At 36.3% G+C, this 20,520-nt stretch overlaps 1 protein-coding gene across 3 annotated transcripts in view; it reads left to right on the forward strand.

Annotated features, from left to right (window-relative positions):
- Positions 1-20,520, forward strand: part of SPMIP4 (sperm microtubule inner protein 4) — a 74,824-nt gene that overhangs the window by 26,750 nt on the left and 27,554 nt on the right. For all 3 annotated transcript variants that reach the window (XM_004447558.5, XM_004447557.4, XM_058296867.2), the window contains exons 4-5: positions 5,197-5,268; positions 7,805-7,834. In XM_004447558.5, coding sequence (XP_004447615.1) covers positions 5,197-5,268; positions 7,805-7,834 — 102 coding nt within the window. The remainder of the gene's footprint in view (positions 1-5,196; positions 5,269-7,804; positions 7,835-20,520) is intronic.

Consider the following 20,520-nt stretch of genomic DNA (forward strand, 5'->3'; position numbering starts at 1 on the left):
ATTTTTTATTTTATTTTTTATCTATATAAATTGCTATTTATGTTTTATACAAATGGAATCATTCGATATTATTCATTTTTATTTCTATTGTGGGTCCTCTGTTAAATCTACCTCCAACCTTATTTCTTTCTCTTTTTATGAAAAGACAGATAGAAAAACAAATTATATAACTTCTAATTATGAATTTAGCTGAAAATCTGTTTTTGTGAATATCTTTATGGATGTGCTGTCCTTAGAAATGGTAAAGTATTGTGATCACAAATTTTTATTAATTTAATTTCCTTGTTTATTCCATCTTATCTAAAACTAATTGGAAATATTCCTAAGAGAGAAAGCAAATTTAAATGTTTTTGCTTGAATAAATAGCTAGCCTAATTCATACATATGATCTTGGTTTTTGAAGCTTTGCTTTATAATTTGTCCATCAATCTTCATTACAGTCATTAGAATCTACTGTGCATTATTATCAGGTATTAAATTATTTCAGTTATAATTTATATATCTTAAAGTCAATCTTTTCAGCACCTGTATTCAAAATGCAGTTTAAACCCAAAGAAAAAGCACAACCATCAACAGAAACAAAATCTGAGCAGCAAATTAAATGTCGCACTAGTTATTTACTAAAGATTATAAAATTTCCTAAGAGCAGAATCCATCAAAACTTCACATAGAACCTAGTTACTCCTGCTTTATCTATTATTCTTGGTTACCTGGTTTATTATCAGTCTAGTTTCTGGTGATGTTTTGTTTTTTATTCTAAAGCAGTTAAAAGAAATAAACTAAGAACACACATAGCTCGAGACAAAGACATTAACAATAGGGACACATGGCAGCCAGCAATCTTATTGGCAGCCTCAGCAAAGCAATAAAAAGGACATGAATGAAAAGGCCTGGCAGGATAAGTCCTATTTGGACAGATCTAAACATCTAACAGACGATAGAGTGAGGACCTCAAGTTCATTCATTCAACAGATTTTTTTAAAGTTCTCAATGGAACTTACTTTCTAAAATAATCTAATTTGTAATAACTTTGTAAAGCACATGTTGTTTTCCTGATTTCACACATGAATAAACCAAGACCTCAAGAGATTCCATACCTTACCTTAGGTCAGATAATTATAAAGTTGTGGAACAGGGATTTAACTCCAGGACTGTTTGACTCTAAGACCCAAGTTCTTTTCATCTACTCCTTCATTCATTTACTCTTGTTCTTTCCATCCACTTATCTATTGGCAGTGTAAGTATAACAAGCCTTGCTCTAGGGACTGGGGAATTATTCCTTATGGACTTTACAGCTGTTGTCCCCAAAATTTGTATTAAAAATGCAGAATAGCCAAAAGAACTAGAAGAATACTCACAGAATTACAATGTATAAAAAGAAGGCCAAAGACTAGTTTCTTAAGGGAAATCCAACCTGAAATGAGAAATGTGTATTTGGTCTCTTATTCTGTTATTGAATGCAATCCTAGCATGTGGGAGAGAAAATGTTTATACCAATTAGAATGCTCATCAGCCCCATCTCCAAAATGTAGGTAAATGTATTCTGTTCTCTGCATATACTTTTTTGTCAAAAGTTATACTTTTTCCATATGTATCTCTTAAAAATATATTTAGGGCAAATCCCTATCCTGTAAAAGAGTACAGATCACTTAGGAAACAACTAAGAATAGATTTATCTTGTTTCCTAAGCAATATTTTTCTTTCTCTCTGAAAAGAGCTTTTTAAGCAAAATAACAGTATTTTACTATTCTGTAACTGGCTAAGCCTCATCTGGTCCATATAGAAGCCCACACCCTGCCACTTGACCTCGAGCAGATTTTTAGTTGAGTATTGTGGTGCCACATGCTCACCACACTCCTAGGGGGAATAGGCATCACTACCTTGCCTCATCAACTCTTCAGTCATATGAGTTTGAAAATTAAAGTACTGCTTCTCAGGATAATGTCTAAGTGAGATATCCTACAGTATATCAGAGCTTAGGAAGTCTCAAAAGCATGGCTTACTCAGAGAAATGTAGTTCTCTTTCTATATGTGTGTTCCAATGCATTGTCAGTGTCATTCCATGTGAGATATCATTGCCTTCTGATTCTTCCTCTTCTAAAGGGACGTAAATAATATTTACTTTTTCATAATGTGAAAATTTCAGAAATTCTAAACAAGGGTGGGCAATCATCACCTAATTCAGCATCCATTCCCTAGAAGAGTGAAGTTACAAAGTAGTGAAAATTTATAACTTCATTTTCACATCTCCATTAATGCTTATTTTTGTAAGTTTGGTTGAACAGCATAATTTTCACTTTTGTCTAAGAAAAATGACTCTCCCCTAAGGTAATGTTAAATGCTAAAAAGCTGTTAAGTAGATCTATTATGCTCTGTGAACTAAAGAATGCTTTGAAATTCCTGGTAACTAGTGCTTAATAATAATATTAATACCAATAATAGTAATAATAATTGAAGGTTAATATCACCATATGAAGTAAAACCACAAAATATCCCTCTCATGACACCTAAAAACCTAAACAAACACAAAAATTTATAATCAGCAACCAAACAATGAAAACCTTATGCCACTAATTTTAATAAATGGCAGCTAAGGAAAGAAGCAAAATTCTATGCAGTTTATCCCATATCCTAACAAAACATTTCCCAAGGGGTCATTTGGGACAAGACAGCTCTTTGTACCACATATTACAAGAAGTTTAGCTTTCCTGTACCTTACCTAGAAATACCAGTATTATCCCACATTTACTGTGACAACCAAATAAAACCGTTCACATATATTTCCAGACTCCTCCTGGAAGTGTTGGGGGTAGAGGAGGAAATCCCACTATTCCTTGAGAGGCTTGTGCCTATCCCCATCTCCATATTGAGGGAAGCTTAGTCTACAAAATCCTCATAATTCTGTCATTTGAATTGAAGATTGAAAGGGTAAATAGGTAATCCTATTAAGAATGAAAAACCTTCCAGAGTAAAAGGCGTTATTTTAACAAAGCAAGATCTCAGGAGAGATAACATTCTACAGGATTGATTCCACCAGAATTCTGGACTGACTTCAGGGAATGACCCATGGGTATGAGACACTTCCCTGATTGGAAGAAGTAGATTCAGTACGGATCATTTGATGACATCTTAGAAGAGATTGCAAAGCCAAGACCCCCAGGACACTATATGACACTCTCTGAGCACCTCTTCTCTGCCACCTCTATTCTAACAGGCTAAATAAAAACGGATAAAACAGTATTCAGTCATCAAGCCTGCAGCAAGGACAGACAGGCAAACTAGTTTCAGATGAGTGTGTCAAGGAGAATTCACCTACACTTTATCATAGCAAATAGCTGGGTTTGGACAGAGCTGCCCAATTAAACACAGGTAATAAGAACAAATAGCATGGCAACTCTGCAAACAGGCAGAGAAAGATAAATATATATATGTATATGGCATACAAAAAGCACATAAAGAAACCAATCTGGAAAAAAAAAAACATAGTCCAGGAAATAAAAGCAGATTCCCTATAAAAGGGGATCACAAGGCTAAGAAAAAATGAGAAAAACAACATAAAATTACTATTACAAATCTAGTTTTTTTTTTTAAAAAAAAGCTAGAAATGGATATAACTAAAAATTGGCACCTGATAATAATGATACCAAAGCAGAGAAAAATTTAGGACACTAAAGCAAATAAAAAGGAAAAAAGACAATGGATGGGAAGGACAAATATAGGCTATATACCATAAGGAAACTTGATGGCCCAAATATAGAGCATCTAAGAAAAGGAACAGAAAAAAAGCATTGAGATACAAAAAATTTCCATGAAATTAAGGAAGAAATTATTCTGAAGAGCTAAGGGACATATCATATAATGGGGAAAACTGGTATAGAACTACTGACATTGACCTACAACCTGCACACATTATTCAATTCATAAAGAAAAGTTCTTTAGGCACTCAGGCAGGAAAAACAAATAATGTGCAAGAAGGAAAAATGAGACTGGCTTCAAGCCTTTACAGCATTAGTCAGTAGATTATCACTCAAAGCGATTATTCCAGCAAAATTGTCAATCAGTTATAAGGACTTTAGCAGGCATCACAAGCATGAGAGAATTTAGGGTAAACAGTACCTGTGGCCGTGAATCCCAAAGAGAAAAAGATTGTTTTTTACCTAATCCATTCCTGTGGGTGTGGCACTCTTTTGATTGGATTACATCAGAGAAGCGTGATTCAGGTTGAGTCTCCACCCTCTTGCTGTGGTCTTATGTAAGCACAGAGAGACACACAGAAAAAGGAAGCCACCATTTTGACCCAGACATATGAGGTAAAGGACTCCAGGTTCACCCATAGCTGAGCTCAAGGAGAGGAGCCCTGAGAGGCTTAAGGAGCCAATGCCCAGGTAAAGATGACTGATCAGCCACAGCTGAGTTCAAGGAGAAAGTAGAGCGAGACAAGCAGACCTGCCATCTTGTCTGATTGCCACACGGTACCTGACTTTGGTGAGAAAGCATCTCTGATGGTGCCTTCGTTTGGACATTTCCGGCCTAGAAACTAAGCTTTTATCCTAAATCAAATCTCCATGAAAAGCCAGCCCATTTCTAGTACTTTGCATCAGCAACCCTGTGGCAAACTAAGATAAATTGCTCTTCTTAAAAAAAAACCTGACAATAAACCTTAACAAAATCAAAAATATTAGTCAAAATAAAGAACTCAAGAACAGAGAAGCTGTGATAAAAGGGCTGTGATTAAATTCATTCAAATATGAAATGGATGAGCATCAAAGATGAGCACTGATTCCATTCAAATGTAAATGTTATAAACCCTGGCAAAGAACAGGTTATATCAACAACTAAAATGGACAAATCAGGGAGAAGTAGCAAAAGCAAAAATCCTACTCAAAGGGAAAAAATATATTATTGTACATTTTCTTTTAATAGTTTTATAGATATTTTTCCAACTATTTAGGTTTTTAACCCATTTGAAACTATCTTTGTGAAATTACAGATCTGATTTTTCCCCAATAGCTAGTGAATTTTTCCTGCATTGTTTATTGTAAAGTGCATCCTTTTCTACCAATATAAAATGTCACCGCACATATACTGTATTTTCACATGTATGTGGTTGTATTAATCTAATTGTAACTTACTAGCTCACCATTTCACTATGTTAATTTTTTTAAATATTCAATTTATTTTTTTCTTTCTTTTCAGAAAGCTGCCTATTGAACAATTCTATTATTTGACACAAAACAAAAAAAGTGACATCTATGGAAATGATTCTTTGTAAGTTTGGGTTTTCTTTTTCCTTATATGAATTCAAATCATATTTTTAAATGGAAATGAGTTATGTGAGAAATAAAAAGCTCAAAATGAAGACTTGCAGGGCAACACAATTGTTCCTCCTTTTTCCAAAAGAAATTAGTACTAGAAACCAAGACCAACAAAATAAAATAATAATAATAATAGTTTCTGGCATCTAATCTAAGTGAGGAAAAAAGAGGAAATTTAGAATAGTAATCTTGGAAAAGATTTATATCAGTCATCTTGGCCCATTTCCATGCCTTGGACCTATTTAATCCAAAGACTTAAGAATTTGTTTCATTTTTCAAATGGTTCATAGAAAGTGTCACAGCAGCCCTCAGCAAAATTTTTAATCAGAATTTTATGACAGTGTGGTTTGTTATGACCACCTACAATAGCTCAATAAAATTGCTCCCTGGCATTGGATTGGGAAAAGTGGACATGGTGGCTGATGGGTATGGGGAAAGGCAGGAAGAGATGAGAGGTGGAGGCGTCTTGGGGACATGGAGCTGCCCTGGATGGGGCTTCAGGGGCAATCACCGGACATTGTAAATCCTCACAGGGCCCACTGGATGGAATGGGGGAGAGTATGGGCCATGATGTGAACCATTGACCATGAGGTGCAGAGGTGCCCAAAGATGTACTTACCAAATGCAATGGATGTGTCATGATGATGGGAATGAGTGTTGCTGGGGACGGGGGGGAGAGGTGGGGGGGGGGGGTTGAATGGGACCTCATATATATATGTATTTTTAATGTAATATTATTACAAAGTCAATTAAAAAATAATAATAATAAATAAATAAATTAGTTTACAAAAAAAATAAATAAAGTTGTTTGAGGAGTCATTACTGGCAGACTCCTTGATGCCAAAATAAATAAATAAATAAATAAATAAAAATAAAATAAAATAAAATCACTCCCTAAGTCTTCTCTTTTTTGTATAAAACACATTGTTCATTTATCCTTTGCTTAGAGGTGTTATTTTCCTGTATATTATTTTTTTAGTCTTTGAAATAGTTTGTAATGTATATTACAAGCTAAAGCTTAGTTTTTAATTTTCAGATAAAGATAAAACACAGCATTGTTATAAAAATTTCACTTCTTTACCTTTCATTATTAGAATTACTAGGAATCTTTATAGTCAAGAAATTAATACAGAGTTTAGCCACTAGGGGGAGACAAAAAGTCATGAAATTTGTGATGCCAGGCCGTATCCCTTTGGGATCACTTTGGGAAAACTTTGCAAAGCAGCTGCGGAGTGTATCAGCAAAATTAATGAATTGGTTCAGACAAGGAGGGTGGTATCTCTGAGCGTTTGTTATTTTTATTTTATCCTTTCAAATTCTGAGCTTTTTAAGAATGTTTTCTTTTTTAAATTTTTAAAAAATATTTTATTTTCATTTTGGACAGTTTTAGGCATATACTTGTCAATATCATAGCTAAATTTGTCACTTGAGAACAATTTTAGATTTCTATCTAATTTGATGTTTTATATATAGTTGCCAATCTAGTAACACTCCATCCCTTGGATTACTATATTTATCACCCCTCCCCATCCCTCAACTCAGCCAGAAATATAGCTGGAAGATAAGAAATGCTTTTTTATAACTAAGTTGATAAATCAAGTCCAAGTAAGAAAGATTTAAATCTTTTACAGTTCATAGAAATTTTGTGTTTATAGTACATTATAGGATAATAAAATTGTTTGACTTACATTTCACTGGCTTGTGAATTTTTTCTACCATTGAGGAAAATATAATGAAACCAGTGTTTAATTTTCCTGATCTTTGTTATCAAATTTATATCATCCTGTTCTTTTTTAGTGGCTGAAATCTTTCAGAATCTTATTTGCACAGGCTGAAACTAATCACCGCAATCAAATATAAGCGGATGATTATCCCTTCCTAGTGTGGACTTTTTTCAGGGCCACAATATAATTCCTAGGCTTGCAAAACTCAAGAGTGATTCGTAAACACAATCTTGGAATGAACTACTTCCAAAAAGACCTGCCTCTGGGAACAGGGTTCATCCTGTTCTAGGCTCTCTGTTGACTGGACAACATTTACCATCATGAATATGAGTAACCTGGGCAAAGAGAGAGCGTGCGTGGTATTTAAGTCATGTGAGTGCACCATGTGTGTTCTGTGAGGCTTCCTCCCAGCTCTGTGGCTACTGCCCCTTGTGAGAGGGACTGTCAGTAAGAGCCACAGCTCTAGGCTCCTCAGAGACAGCCAGCCCATGTTCCTTCATAGCTAAGCAAGAATTGAGAAAAGGGTGGTGAGCGTGGCTAACGTTAGAATAAGTGGGATGGGAAAAAATAATCTGAGACAATTTAGTATGGAAATATATTTCTCTACCTTGTCAATGTTCAATATTCCAGAAAGTCAACCAAGAATATTATCTGAATATACTGTAGTTTGAAAATGGGACATAGCTTTTTTTCTTAAGCAAATTTCTAATAGGAGTATAAAAATCCTTAATATAAATTAGAATTTGTTTTCTTTTTTTATTCCAGGCTTCCGAAACCACCTAATTCAGCAGTAGAGTAAGTATACAAACTATGTTTTCCTTCCCTATTAGAATCAAGAAAAACGATTGGCATTCCCTATGGCTTAGACAAATTTGAGGACAAGTGAGACTTTTCATAAAAGTTTTGTTTTGTTTTTTTAAACAATTGGGAGAAGAGGTTGGTACAAGTCCAGGGTAACAGTGTTATTTATTTCTCCCAATTATTTCTCCTGTCAATCTTTTTTAAAATAATTTTTTAAATTTTAAAAGTTTTAGATTTACAGAATTATTGCAAAGATAGTACAGAGTTACCATATACCCTATACCAAATTTTCCCTGATATGAATATTTAACCTTAGTAGGGTACATTAGTCATAATTGAACCAATATTGATATATTAAGTAAAGTCCATATTTTATATACAGATTTCCTCAGTTTTGCCAGGATACCACATTACATTTTATCATCATGTCTCTTTAGGCTCCTCTTAGTTGTGACAGCTTCTCAGACTTTCCTTGTTTTTGATGACCTTGACAGTATTGAGAAGTACTGATGAGGTGTTTTGTAGAATTTCCTTCATTTGGGATTTGTCTGATGTTTTTCCTCATGGTTAGACTGGGTGATGCATGTTGGGGAGGAAGACCACAGAGATAAAGTGCCATTCTTTATCTTACATCTAGGTTACAGGCTGTCAACCTGACTTATTACCGATGGTGTAGACCTTGATTACCTGGCTGAGGTGGTTCTCAGGTTTCTCCACAGTAAACTGACACACCCCCCACCCCCACCCCCCATCACCCAGTTTTCCATACCTTACTATTTAGAAGAAATATGCAGCCCACACTTAAGGAATATAGCATTATGCTTCTCCTCCTTGAGGACAAAGTATCTACATAAATTATATAGAACTCTTCTGCATAGGAGATTTCTCTACTCTCCCCCTTTTACTTATTCAGTAACTTGTTTACTTCAATATGGGCTCATGGATATTTGTTTTGTACTTTGCTTTATAATTCGATACTGCTTTCTTTGTGTTGCTCAAATTGGCCATTGGGAGTTCTTTCCCATTGGCTCCTTTAACCCTTTGACATGCCCATCATTGTAGTTGGCTGTTTTTGTTTTGTTTTGTTTTGTTTCCTGAGTATTTTCTTAGTGTCTGGCACTGTAAGATACAGCATATTCATCTTGTACGTTTCCTACCCTAGTCCTAGAATCAGCCATTTCTCCAAGATCTGGATGCAAGGTATGCGAGGTGTTACTGAAATCCCCTCCCAATTTGAACTGGAAATATTAAAATAACTTTAAAATATTGTATTTCACTTACAGCAAGGATCTGTTTAAAAGGCTATTAAAATTAAGGTCTAAGTTTTTTTAGTTTTTGTTTTTTAAAAAACAAATATTTAAGAAGTTTTGGACTTTTCAAATTCTTTTGTTAGCAATATGAGAACTAAAGCTGTTTCTGTTGGGCTACTTTTCTGACTCACCTTTCTGCCTGTAGTGCAATAAAGTTCCAAAGTTTTCTCCTTTGACCCAAACACCTCAAACATCCCCTTCTAAAGGCTGTGAAACATCTCATGAAGAGTACTGGATTCAGAGACTGCGTGTGCCTCTAACTGAATGAATCATAAAAGAGAAACCTAATTCCTTTTTTTGCATGTGTATGTGTTTAAAAGAATGTTTGATATTCTGCTTTTTCTTATTATTTTCTCTCTATTGGCCTCTCTGGGGGCTGAAGACAAAGTGAAAAATAATCTTTATAAATCATTTAATGTAATAGGGACATAATTATTTTATACATAGTCTTAATTTAAAGGAATAAATATATTTTTTGGTCATTTAATGTAGTTGTACTCATAACTTGAATAGGATACAAGTTGAAACTTTCTATTTCAGTTTTTTTTTTTATTGACTTTGTAATAATATTACATTAAAAATATACATGTGAGGTCCCATTCAACCCCACCCCCCCACCCCCCCTCTCCCCCCCCAACAACACTCGTTCCCATCATCATGACACATCCACTGGACTCGGCAAGCACATCTTTGGGCACCTCCGCACCCCATAGACAATGGTCCACATCATGGCCCATACTCTCCTCCATTCCATCCAGTGGGCCCTGTGAGGACCCACAATGTCCGGTGATTACCCCCGAAGCACCATCCAGGGCAGCTCCATGTCCCAAAGACGCCTCCACCTCCCATCTCCTCCTGCCCTTCCCCATACCCATCGTCCACCATGTCCACTTTTCCCAATCCAATGCCACTTCTTCTATGTGGACATTGGATTGGTTGTGTCCATTGCACCTCTATGTCAAGAGGAGGCTCAGATTCCACATGGATGCTGGATGCAATCCTCCCATTTTCAGTTGTAATCACTCTAGGCTCCATGGTGTGGTGGTTGTCCTTCTTCAACTCCATCTTAGCTGAGTGTGGTAAGTCCAATAGATCAGATTGTAGGTGCTGGAGTCTGTTGAGGCTCAGGACCTGGCTATCACATTGTCAGTCCAGAGATTCAAATCACCTAAATATATCTTAAACCCCAACATTAACTGCACCTCCAGCACATTAGCATGAAAGTCTTATGAAGGGAGATCCCATCTGAGTCCAGATTCATCACACATAAACACCATTTCCAAAGAGGGGCCATCTGCCCTGGTAGTTAACCCCATCGGCCATGACCATAACTCCCATGGGTCTCTTTAGCTATTTCAGTTTTTGAAGGTCTCATTTTTTTTGCCAAAAATAACCTTTGCAACATATATAAGAAACTGAATAAAATCTCATAATATACATGAATCATGACACATCAAGTCCATGGCTTTCAGGTCTTAAAGTATATTTTCCTAAAATATTACCAGCTATAAATTTATACTTTTTGCTAGGAAATATAAATTTCTGGGGGGGGGGGGGGGAGGGAATAATTTATGCCTTTATCCCAAGTGATAAGAATTCACTGAGGCCTCTCCCTGCTTTCCTACCTCCCCCTCCTTCTTCAGGAAGCTAAAATTATGGTTGCAAGCCAGAATCAGTAGATTCTAAGGCCTGTATTTGCAAATTTACTTCCTATCAAGGTATTCAGTCATGAGTCAGAAATGGTTTATGGAATTTGTGTGTGTATGTGATCTTTTTATTTTAATATAATTTCTAACTACAATAAAGTTGCAAAAATGATACAGGGAACTCTCATATTCCCTTTGTATAGATTCAGTACTTTACATTTTGCCCCTTTTACTTTATATGTTTGTCTGACTGTCTGTATGCCTGCATTATCTCTCTATCTTCTGTCAATTACCTATGCATTTTTAGAGTAGGTTGGAGACATTGTGCCTATCACATCTAACTACTTTAAGCATGGATTTCCTGAGAACAGAACTTTCTCTTACCTAATCTCAGTACAGTTATATTATTTCTCATCCCAGGATCGCATTAACCCCTTTTAACTATTGGAGAAAAGAAAGAGCAAACACTGATTTGTGGGTGCCTGCTGGACACCAAGCATAGATAGCCCCAATACCCTTGACATAGGTTGGGACATTTCTTCTTCCAAAAGACCCTGTGAATTCAAATTTTCATTTCCCCTCTTTTACAGATGAACAAATTTGGGCCTGAAGAAATTCAGTTCTTGCCCCGAGCCTCTGGTTAGTCACTGGGGGGAGCTGACTCACAGACCTTGGTCTGGCCAACTCTTCTACTGCCCTAACACCGGAGCCTGGGCACCGTAAAGCACACACTTATCATGGGTTTCTCCACAGCAAGACACCAGGTCCAGGTGTCTCAGTTCATCTCACTGTGCCATCTCAGTGCCTCATCTGGGCACTGTGGAATCAGAATTACCCAGAGCACAGCAGAGCTCATAAGCAAGGTGCTCACTGCCTATAGCTTTTCTTCAGCCCTTTACAGACACAAACAAGCATGTCCAAAAGATGAGCATTCTTGTGAACATATGCATGGTTCAACAGCTGAGTCCCAAAGAGAGGGAGAACAGACATTACATGCTTGGGGACAGGGAGTGGGAAAGACACGTTTCTGTTTATGCGAAGCTCAGTTAGGGAAAGTTATCATTATCCTGGATCCTACAGCTAGCTTGGCAAGGCTCCTGGGAGGGGTAGAATATTAGAACTTAGAGCCACATAAGCATAGATACTTTGCAGCTGGAAAGGACTTCTGACACAGAGGCCACCTTCATGCCAGACATGGGGAAACTAAAGGGAAACTAGTTTTGCTTCTCTTATTCACCTAGTCAGTGACTGAGCTGGGACTGGACCCCAGATCCTCTGGCTTAGGTTCTTTCCACTACAGCTGGAAGTCCTTAGCTTTTTACAGTACAAACCTCCTTTTATTATTCACTCCTCCACCCTTAGCTGGTGCTATCTTGGATTCCATATTTTGAAAAATTATACCTGCCAAAGTGTTTCTGTTAATGAGTAATTAATTAGTTACCTGGTTTTTTTTGTTTTCTATTTTTATTTTTTAAAGCAATTTTATTGAGATATATTCACATACCATACAGTCCATCTAAAGCATTCATCTTGTGGCTTTTGGTATAATCACAGAGTTATGCATTCATCACCACAATCAATTTTAGAGCCTTTTCATTATTCCAAAAAGAAAAACCCACTACCCCTTAGCCTTCCCCTGCTATACAGAACTGCTAATCTAATTCTATCTCTCTACATTTATTTATATTTACAGTTTATATAAATGGAGTAAAAAATATGCAGTGCTCTATATCTGGTTTGTTTCACTAAATTTTTACATAATTGATGGAAAAATATATTAATATTCACCACAGTCCATAGTTTGCTTTAGGTGTATTTTTGCCCATCTAGCGCCCTATTAACATCTTGTAATGTTAACATATATTTGTTCTAGTTCATGGAAGAACATTCTTATGTTTGTACTATGGACCACACTCATCATCCACAACAGGGTTCACTATACTATATATGAAGAGGAAAGTTTCATCCTCTTAACTTTCCTTCTAGTGACATACATAACCCTGAATTTCCGCTTTCAACCACAGTCATACCCACATATCAGTGCTGTTAATTACACTCTCTCTAATGTGCTATCTTTACCTCTATCTGTTTCCAAACATTTACAATCAACCTCATTACAAATTCTGTACTATTAAGCATCAGCTCACCATTCTCTACCCTAATTCTATCTTTGGTGACCTGTATTCTAGCTGTAAGCGCCATGGATTTGCTCATAATATTTAGTCCATATTTGTGAGGTCATACAATATTTGTCCTTTTGTGTCTGGCTTATTTCATTCAACATAATGTCCTCAAGGTTCATTCGTGTTGTCACATGAATCAAAACTTCATTTCTTCTTACAGCTGAATAATATTCCATCATATGTGTATACCATATTTTGTTTATCCATCATTGGTGGATGGACACTTGGGTTGTTTCCATCTTTTGGCAACTGTGAATAATGCCACTATGAACATTGGCATGCAAATGTATGTTCACATCCCTGCTTTCTGTTCTTCTGAGTATATACCTAGTAGTGAAATTGCCAGATCATATGACAGTTCTGAATTTAGCTTCCTGAGGAACCACCAAATTGTCTTCCTCAGTAACTGTACCATTTTACGTCCCCACCAAGAGCTAATAAGTGTTCCTATTTTCTCCACATCCTTTCCGACACTTGCAGTTTTCTGATTTTTTAATAGTGGCCATTCTAGTAAGTGCAAACGATAATCTGATTGTAGTTTTGATTTGCGTTTCCCTAATAGCTAGTGATGTTGAGCATCTTTTCATGTACTGTTTAGCCATTTGTATTTCCTCTATGGAAAAATGTCTATTCAAGTCTTGAAAGTATATCATTCATACATGAACATACATAAACAATAAGTGTATAGCAAAAGTTGTGTACTTACAAAATGAACATGCATATCATCGTCCAGGGCTTCCAAACAACACCCCACCACCAGCACTTTGCATTGTTGTGAAACATTTGTTACAAACTATGAAAGAGCATCATCAAAATATTACTATTTTCATGAGAGAATGTTCTCATATTCTGTTAGCCACAGTCTATCTTCTATCACTATGGTTACCATATATTTTCTCCCATTGAATAGGCTGCCTTTTTACTTTCTTGAACAGTGTTTTGAGGAACAAAAATGTTTAATTTTGAGGAGGTCCTATTCATCTATTTTTGCTTTCATTGATAGTTCTTTATCCATTTTGAGTGGATTTTTGTATATGGTTTGCAATACACACCTACCTCCATTCTTTTATATGTGGATATCTACTTTCCCAGGACCATATGTTGAAGAAACTATTCTTTTTCTATTGAGTGGACTTGCCACCCTTGCCAAAAATCAGATGACCATAAACATGAGGGTTGATTTCTGAACTTTCAATTCCATTCCCTTGGTCTTTGTGTCCCTTGTGTGCAAGTACCATGCTGTTTTGATTTCTGTGGTTTTGTAATAGTTTTAAGATCAGGAAACAGGAGTCCTACAACTTCAGTCTTCATCAAGATCACTTTAGCTATTCAGTGTTCTTTACACTTCCATACAAATTTTTTTAAAAGTTTTTTTTTCTCTCCCTTTCCTCCTCCTCCCCCCCCAGTTGTCTGCTCTCTCTGTCCATTCACTGTGTGTTCTTCTGTGACCACTTCTATCCTTATCAGCAGCACCCGGAATCTGTGTTTTCTTTTTGTTGCATCATCTTGTCATGTCAGCTTTCTGTGTGTGCAGTGCCATTCCTGGGCAGGCTGCACTTTTTTTTCACACTGGGCGGCTCTCCTTACAGGGTGCACTACTTGCGCATGGGGCTCCCCTATGCAGGGGACACCTCTGCGTGGCACAGCACTCCTTGCGCGCATCAGCACTGCTCATGGGCCAGCTCCACACGGGTCAGAGGCCCGGGGTCTGAACTGTAGACCTCCCATGTGGTAGGTGGACGCCCTAACCACTGGGCCAAGTCCACTTCCCTCCATACAAATTTAATGACTGGCTTTTCTGCAAAGAAAGCAGTTGGAATTTTTCTTTTGGTGTGGGGGGGGCTGGTGTGAGAAGGTACTGGGATTTGAATCTGGGACCTCATGCATGTGAAGCAGGCACTCACCCACTGAGCTACACCAGCTAACTAAGGCTGTTGGAATTGTGATTGGGATTGCATTGAATTGGTAAATCACTTTGGGTGGAAATGACAGCTTAATAATATTTGTCTTCCAACTATGACATGGAATGTCTTTCCATTTATTGAGGTCTTTTAGCAATGTCTGGTAGTTTTCTATGTACACATCCTTTACAAACTTGGTTAGATTTATTCCTATATATTTGGTTCTTTTAGTTGCTATTTTAATAGAATTTTTTTTCTTGATTTCTTCTTCAGGTTGTTCATTACTACTGTTTAGAAACACTGGTAATTTTGCATGTTGACTTTGGACCCTGCCATATTGCTGAATTTGTTTATTGGTTTATTAGTCAGATAGCTTTGTTGTGAATTTTTCAGGAAATTACTATAAATATCCTAGCTCTCTTCTGGTTACAACTTACATGGAATATTTTTTCCCTCCTTGTGCTTTCAAACTACTTATATCTTTGATTTTAAGGTCAGTTTCTTATAAATAGCATATAGTTGGATCATGCTTTTTTTTTAGAATAATGGAAAATATTTTATAAAAACATAAGATTTACAGAAGTTTCCATACAAGCCATACAAAATAGTTACAAGGTTTTTTTTGAAGGGAAGATCCTATGCTTTTTTTAAAGATTTATTTTATTTATCTATTTCTCCCTACCCCCTCATTATTTGCATTTTCTGTGTCTGTTTATTGTGTGCTGGTTGTCTCTTTTTTTTTTTTTTTTTAGGAGGCACCGGGAACCAAACCTGGGACCTCCCATGTGGGAGGGAAGCACCTAATCACTTGAGCCATCTCCACTGTTTTGTTGTGTCTCTCATTATGTTCCTCTCTGTGTCTGTTGTTGCTTCATCTTGTTGCATCAGCTTGCCACACCAGCCCATCGTGTCAGTTTACTGTCTTGCTCATCTTCTTAATAGGCATCAGGAACCAAACACAGACCTCCCATGTGGGAGGTGGGAGCTCAGTTGCTTGAGCCATATCCTCTTCCTGGATCCTAGACTTGACAACACAGTCACAGTGTTATTAGTGAGGGCTGTGATGCTTGTTTAATGTCACCATTTTGTTTCAGATAAACACTTGTCCACCTACAGTGTCAAAATAAAGTTAGAGTTTGCTACAGGGCATATTCTAAAGAATAACTGGTTAGCTGTTTTTAACCAATGCATTTAATTAGATCACCATAAAAAGGGGGGGGAGGAGGCCATAAAATTAAAATAAAACTACCTCCCTCCTCAAAAATAGAAATAAAATAAATAAAAACACCCATATTCTTGCAGCTAAGTCTGACAACTACCTGCATTCACAATGCTTTATACTTAAACCATGGTGAGGGAAATGAATGCAAGCTGGAGAGGGGCCACTGCTTTTATACATTTTGCAGTAATCTAGATGATACTTCTAGCCTCTGTTCATGCTTTACAGCAGTGAATCAGGACAAGACATAGCTTTGCTAATGTGCGTTTAATCACTAAAGGACTGAAGATGTCTAGGCTTTTATTCTGTAATGTTTCTAATTCTAATATGTCCACTGAATGCAAACAAAAGAGGAAGAACTCTTGGCAGAACAGGAGATGCATACTTGATGATCAGATCGATTTAAATATTATTCATGGCATATGGCCTAGTCCATGCTCTCTAGCTCTTTCTGTGGCTTGGGCTTCATTGGTCTTCCACTGCTCTGCTCCATCATTTACTAATGTATCATCTGGATTGGGAGTACTTAACAAAGCCTGGATCAATAGCAGAACTGTGCAGAACTACAGTGCTGGAGAACACTTGTTTTCAAAATATCTAAATATATTCTTCCCAACTTGTCTATAATACATTAGGGTGATAAATTTTGGTGATGAAATGTACTTTAGGGGCTGCCATTGGGTATTCTTCTGGATAGTTTGAGTTTAAAAGTCCCTCCTTCAAAGGGGCAATCTTGGGAGTCAGCAGTGTCCACATGAAAATAACAGGTGTTGCTCTCATCTGTTTCTGCTTTGATACCAGGAACTGGTTCTGCCAGCAATGCTGGGTTTCCTTGATAATTCTGTGGGCAGAATTGTTACTTTTTATACACTTCAATTTTAGCACCTGTAAGAAGTGGAGTTACATTAAAAAAAAATACGATACAGTAGTACTGGCATTTATAATTACCTGTGTGGATACCTTTACCAGAGGTCTTTGTTGTGTATGCTGCTTTATTCTATCTAGTGTCCTTTCATTTCAGTCTGAAGAACTCACTTTAGCATTGCTCGTAGGACAGGTTTAGTGATAATGAATTCCTTCAGCTTTTGTTTATATTGGAATGTCCTAATCTCTCCCTCACTTGAAAGAAAATATAGCCGGACATAAAATTCTTGATTGTCAGTTGTTTTCTTTCACCACTTTAAACATTTCACCACTTTAAACATACTTCCTCCTTGCCTCCATGGTTTCTGATGAGAAATTAGCACTGAATCTTATTGGGATCCCTTTATATATAATTAATTGCTTTTCTCCTTGTCCTTGGCATTAGCCAATTTGATTACTATAAGTCTGGTCATGGTTCACTTTGAGTTTATCCTCTCTGAAGTTCATTGGACTTCTTGAATGTGCATTTTCATGTCTTGCAATAAATTTGGGAAGTTTTCTGCCATTATTTATTTGAATATTCCTCCTTTCCCATTCTCTCTTTTTCTCTTTTTTTTCTAGAACTTGGTTTCCTTGATAATGTAGTAGCCATTATCATGTCACCACATTATCAGTTTGTGTTGTTTTGAGTTGCTAAAAGAATTGCCACAAACTTTATGGATTAAACACTGCTTCTTATCAAATATTTATTTATGTTCTATTATAAAGTTTCTAAGATTTTCTGTGTATTTTTAACAAATCAGTTTTATTGATTTTAATAAAGCATGAATCCATCCAAAATGTACAGTCAGTGGTATCTGGTATAATCACATAGTTGTGTATTCATCACCTCAGTCATTATTAAAGCATTTTCATTATTCCAATAATAATAAAAAATAAACCAAAAAAACTCAACACCTCTCAATCTCTCTATGCATCCCCTGCCAAACATAGCTGCTATTCTGTTTCCATCTCTCTATTTATATTTAAATTTTGTACAAACAGTCTTATATATGCAATATTCCCCATATTTGGGTTTTACATGAGGTTTTACTATCTTATACAGTCCCATATTAGTTTTTAGCTTTCCTTCTAGTAATATACATGACCTTAGACTTTCCTTTTCAACCACTGTCATACCCATACAATAGTACTGCTAGTTACAAATACCTTGATATGCTTTAACCGTTGCTATTCATTTCCAAAGATTTACAAAAAACCTTTTTACCCATTCTGCACAAATTAACCCTCAGCTTTCCATTCTCTACCCTCATTCTATTTTTTGGTGACCTGTATTCTAATTATTCCATGAGTTTACACAATCTATTTAGTTCATAATAGGGCAACCTTACAGTATTTGCCCTTTTGTGTCTGTCTTGCTTCACTCAACATAATGTCCTCCAGGTTCATCCATGTTGTCATATGATTCACAGCTTCATTTCTTATGGCTATATAATATTCCATCATGTGTATACACCACAATTTGTTTATCCATTCATCAGTTGATGGATAGCTGGGTTGGTTCCATCTTTTGACAGTTGTGAATAACACCACTATGAACATCAGTGTGCAGATGTCTGTTCATGTCTGTGCTCTTAGTTCTTCTGGGTTTGTACCTAGGAGTGGTATTGCTGGATCACATGGCAACTCTGTATTCAACTCCTTTAGAAACTGCTAAACAGTCCTCCACAGTGGCTGTACCATTCTATATTCCCACCAACAGTGAATAAGTGCTCCTATCTCTCCACATCCTCTCCAACATTTACAATTTTCTGACTCTTTAATAATGGCCAGTCTAATAGGTGTGAAATGATATCTCATTATAGTTTTGAGTTGTATTTTCTAATCGTTAGTGATGTTGAACATTTTTTCATGTGTTCCTTTGCCATTCATATTGCTTCTTTGGTCAATTGACTTTTCAGGTGTTCTGCCATTTTTTAATCAGGTAATTTGTCTTTTTATTGTTGAGTTGAAGTATCTCTTTAAACATCATGGATATTAGAACCTTATTGGCTATGTGATTTCCAAATATTTTCTCTCATTGAGTCGACTGCCTTTTGACAAAGTCCTTTGCAATGCAAAAGTGTTTTTAATTTCGAGAGTTCCCATTTATCTATTTTTCCTTTTGTTGCTCATGCTTTGGGTGTAAGGTTCAATAGACTATGGTCTACCACAAGATCTTGAAGATATTTTCCTACATTTTTATCTAGGAGTTTTATGGTTGTTGCTTTTATATTAAGGCCGTTGATCAATTTTGAGTTAATTCGTTAATTTTTATATAAGGTGTAAGATGGGGTTTTCTTTCTTCCTTTTAGCTAGGGATATCCAGTTCTTCCAGCACCATTGCTGAATAGACTATTCTGGCCCAGCTGGGCGGGCTTCACAAATATCACTTGACTGTATATGTGAGGTCTATTTCTGAGTTCTTAATTTGGTTCCATTGGTCAATTCATCTTTTTTTTTTTTTTTTTTTTAGGTAGCAAAACCAGGGATTGAACCTGGGACCTCTTATGTGGAAGGCTGGCATTCAACCATTCAGCCACTTCAGCTCCCCTGAGTTGGTTTTTTCATTTATTTGCTTTTTGTTTTTGTTTTTAGGAAGTACCAGGGATCAAACCCAGAATCTCCCATGTGGGAAGCAGGCACTCAACTGCTTGAACCACATCTACTCCCCAATCTGTCTATCTTTATGTCAGTACCACACTATTTTTACCCCTGTAGCTAAGTAATGTGCTTTAAATTCAGGGAGTGAGAGCCCTCCAATTTTGTTCTTTTTAAAGACATTTTTGACTATTTGGAGTCCCTTAAACCTCTCCAAATAAATTTAATAATAGACTTTTACATTTCTGCAAAAAAAAAAAGGCTTTTGGGATTTTTATTGGGATTGTGTTGAATCTGTAAATCAGTTGGATAGAATTGACACCTTAACAGTATTTCATCTTTCAGTTCATGAAACATGGACTGTCCTTCAATTTATTTGTCTTTGATTTCTTTCTAGCAATATTTTGTGGTTTTCTGAATACAGAGCCTTTATATCCTTGATTAACTTTATTACTAAATATTTGATTTTTAATCACTGTCATGAATGGATTTTTTTTCTGATTTCCTCCTCAGCTTGCTCATCAGCAGTGTATAGAATCACTATTGATTTTTCTGTATTAATTTTGTATCCCACCACTTTGCTGAATTTGTCTGTTCTGGTAGCTTTGTTGTGTATTTTTCAGGATTTTCTAGATACAGGATCATATCATCAGCAAACAGTGAAAATTTTACTTCTTCCTTTTCTACTTGGGTGCCTTTTATTTCTTTATCTAGCCTAATTGCTCTACCTAGCACTTCTAGCACAATATTGAATAACAGTGGTGACAGTGGGCATCCTTGTCTTGTTCCTGATCTCAGAGGGAAAGCTTTCAGCCTTTCACCATTGAGTACAATACTGTAGGTTTTCATATATGTACTTTACCATACTGAGAAAGCTTCCTTCTATTTCTATCTTTTGGAGTGGTTTTATCAAGAAA

The sequence above is a fragment of the Dasypus novemcinctus genome, chromosome 5 (genome assembly GCF_030445035.2).
Source record: "Dasypus novemcinctus isolate mDasNov1 chromosome 5, mDasNov1.1.hap2, whole genome shotgun sequence".
Classification (NCBI taxonomy): Eukaryota; Metazoa; Chordata; class Mammalia; order Cingulata; family Dasypodidae; genus Dasypus; species Dasypus novemcinctus.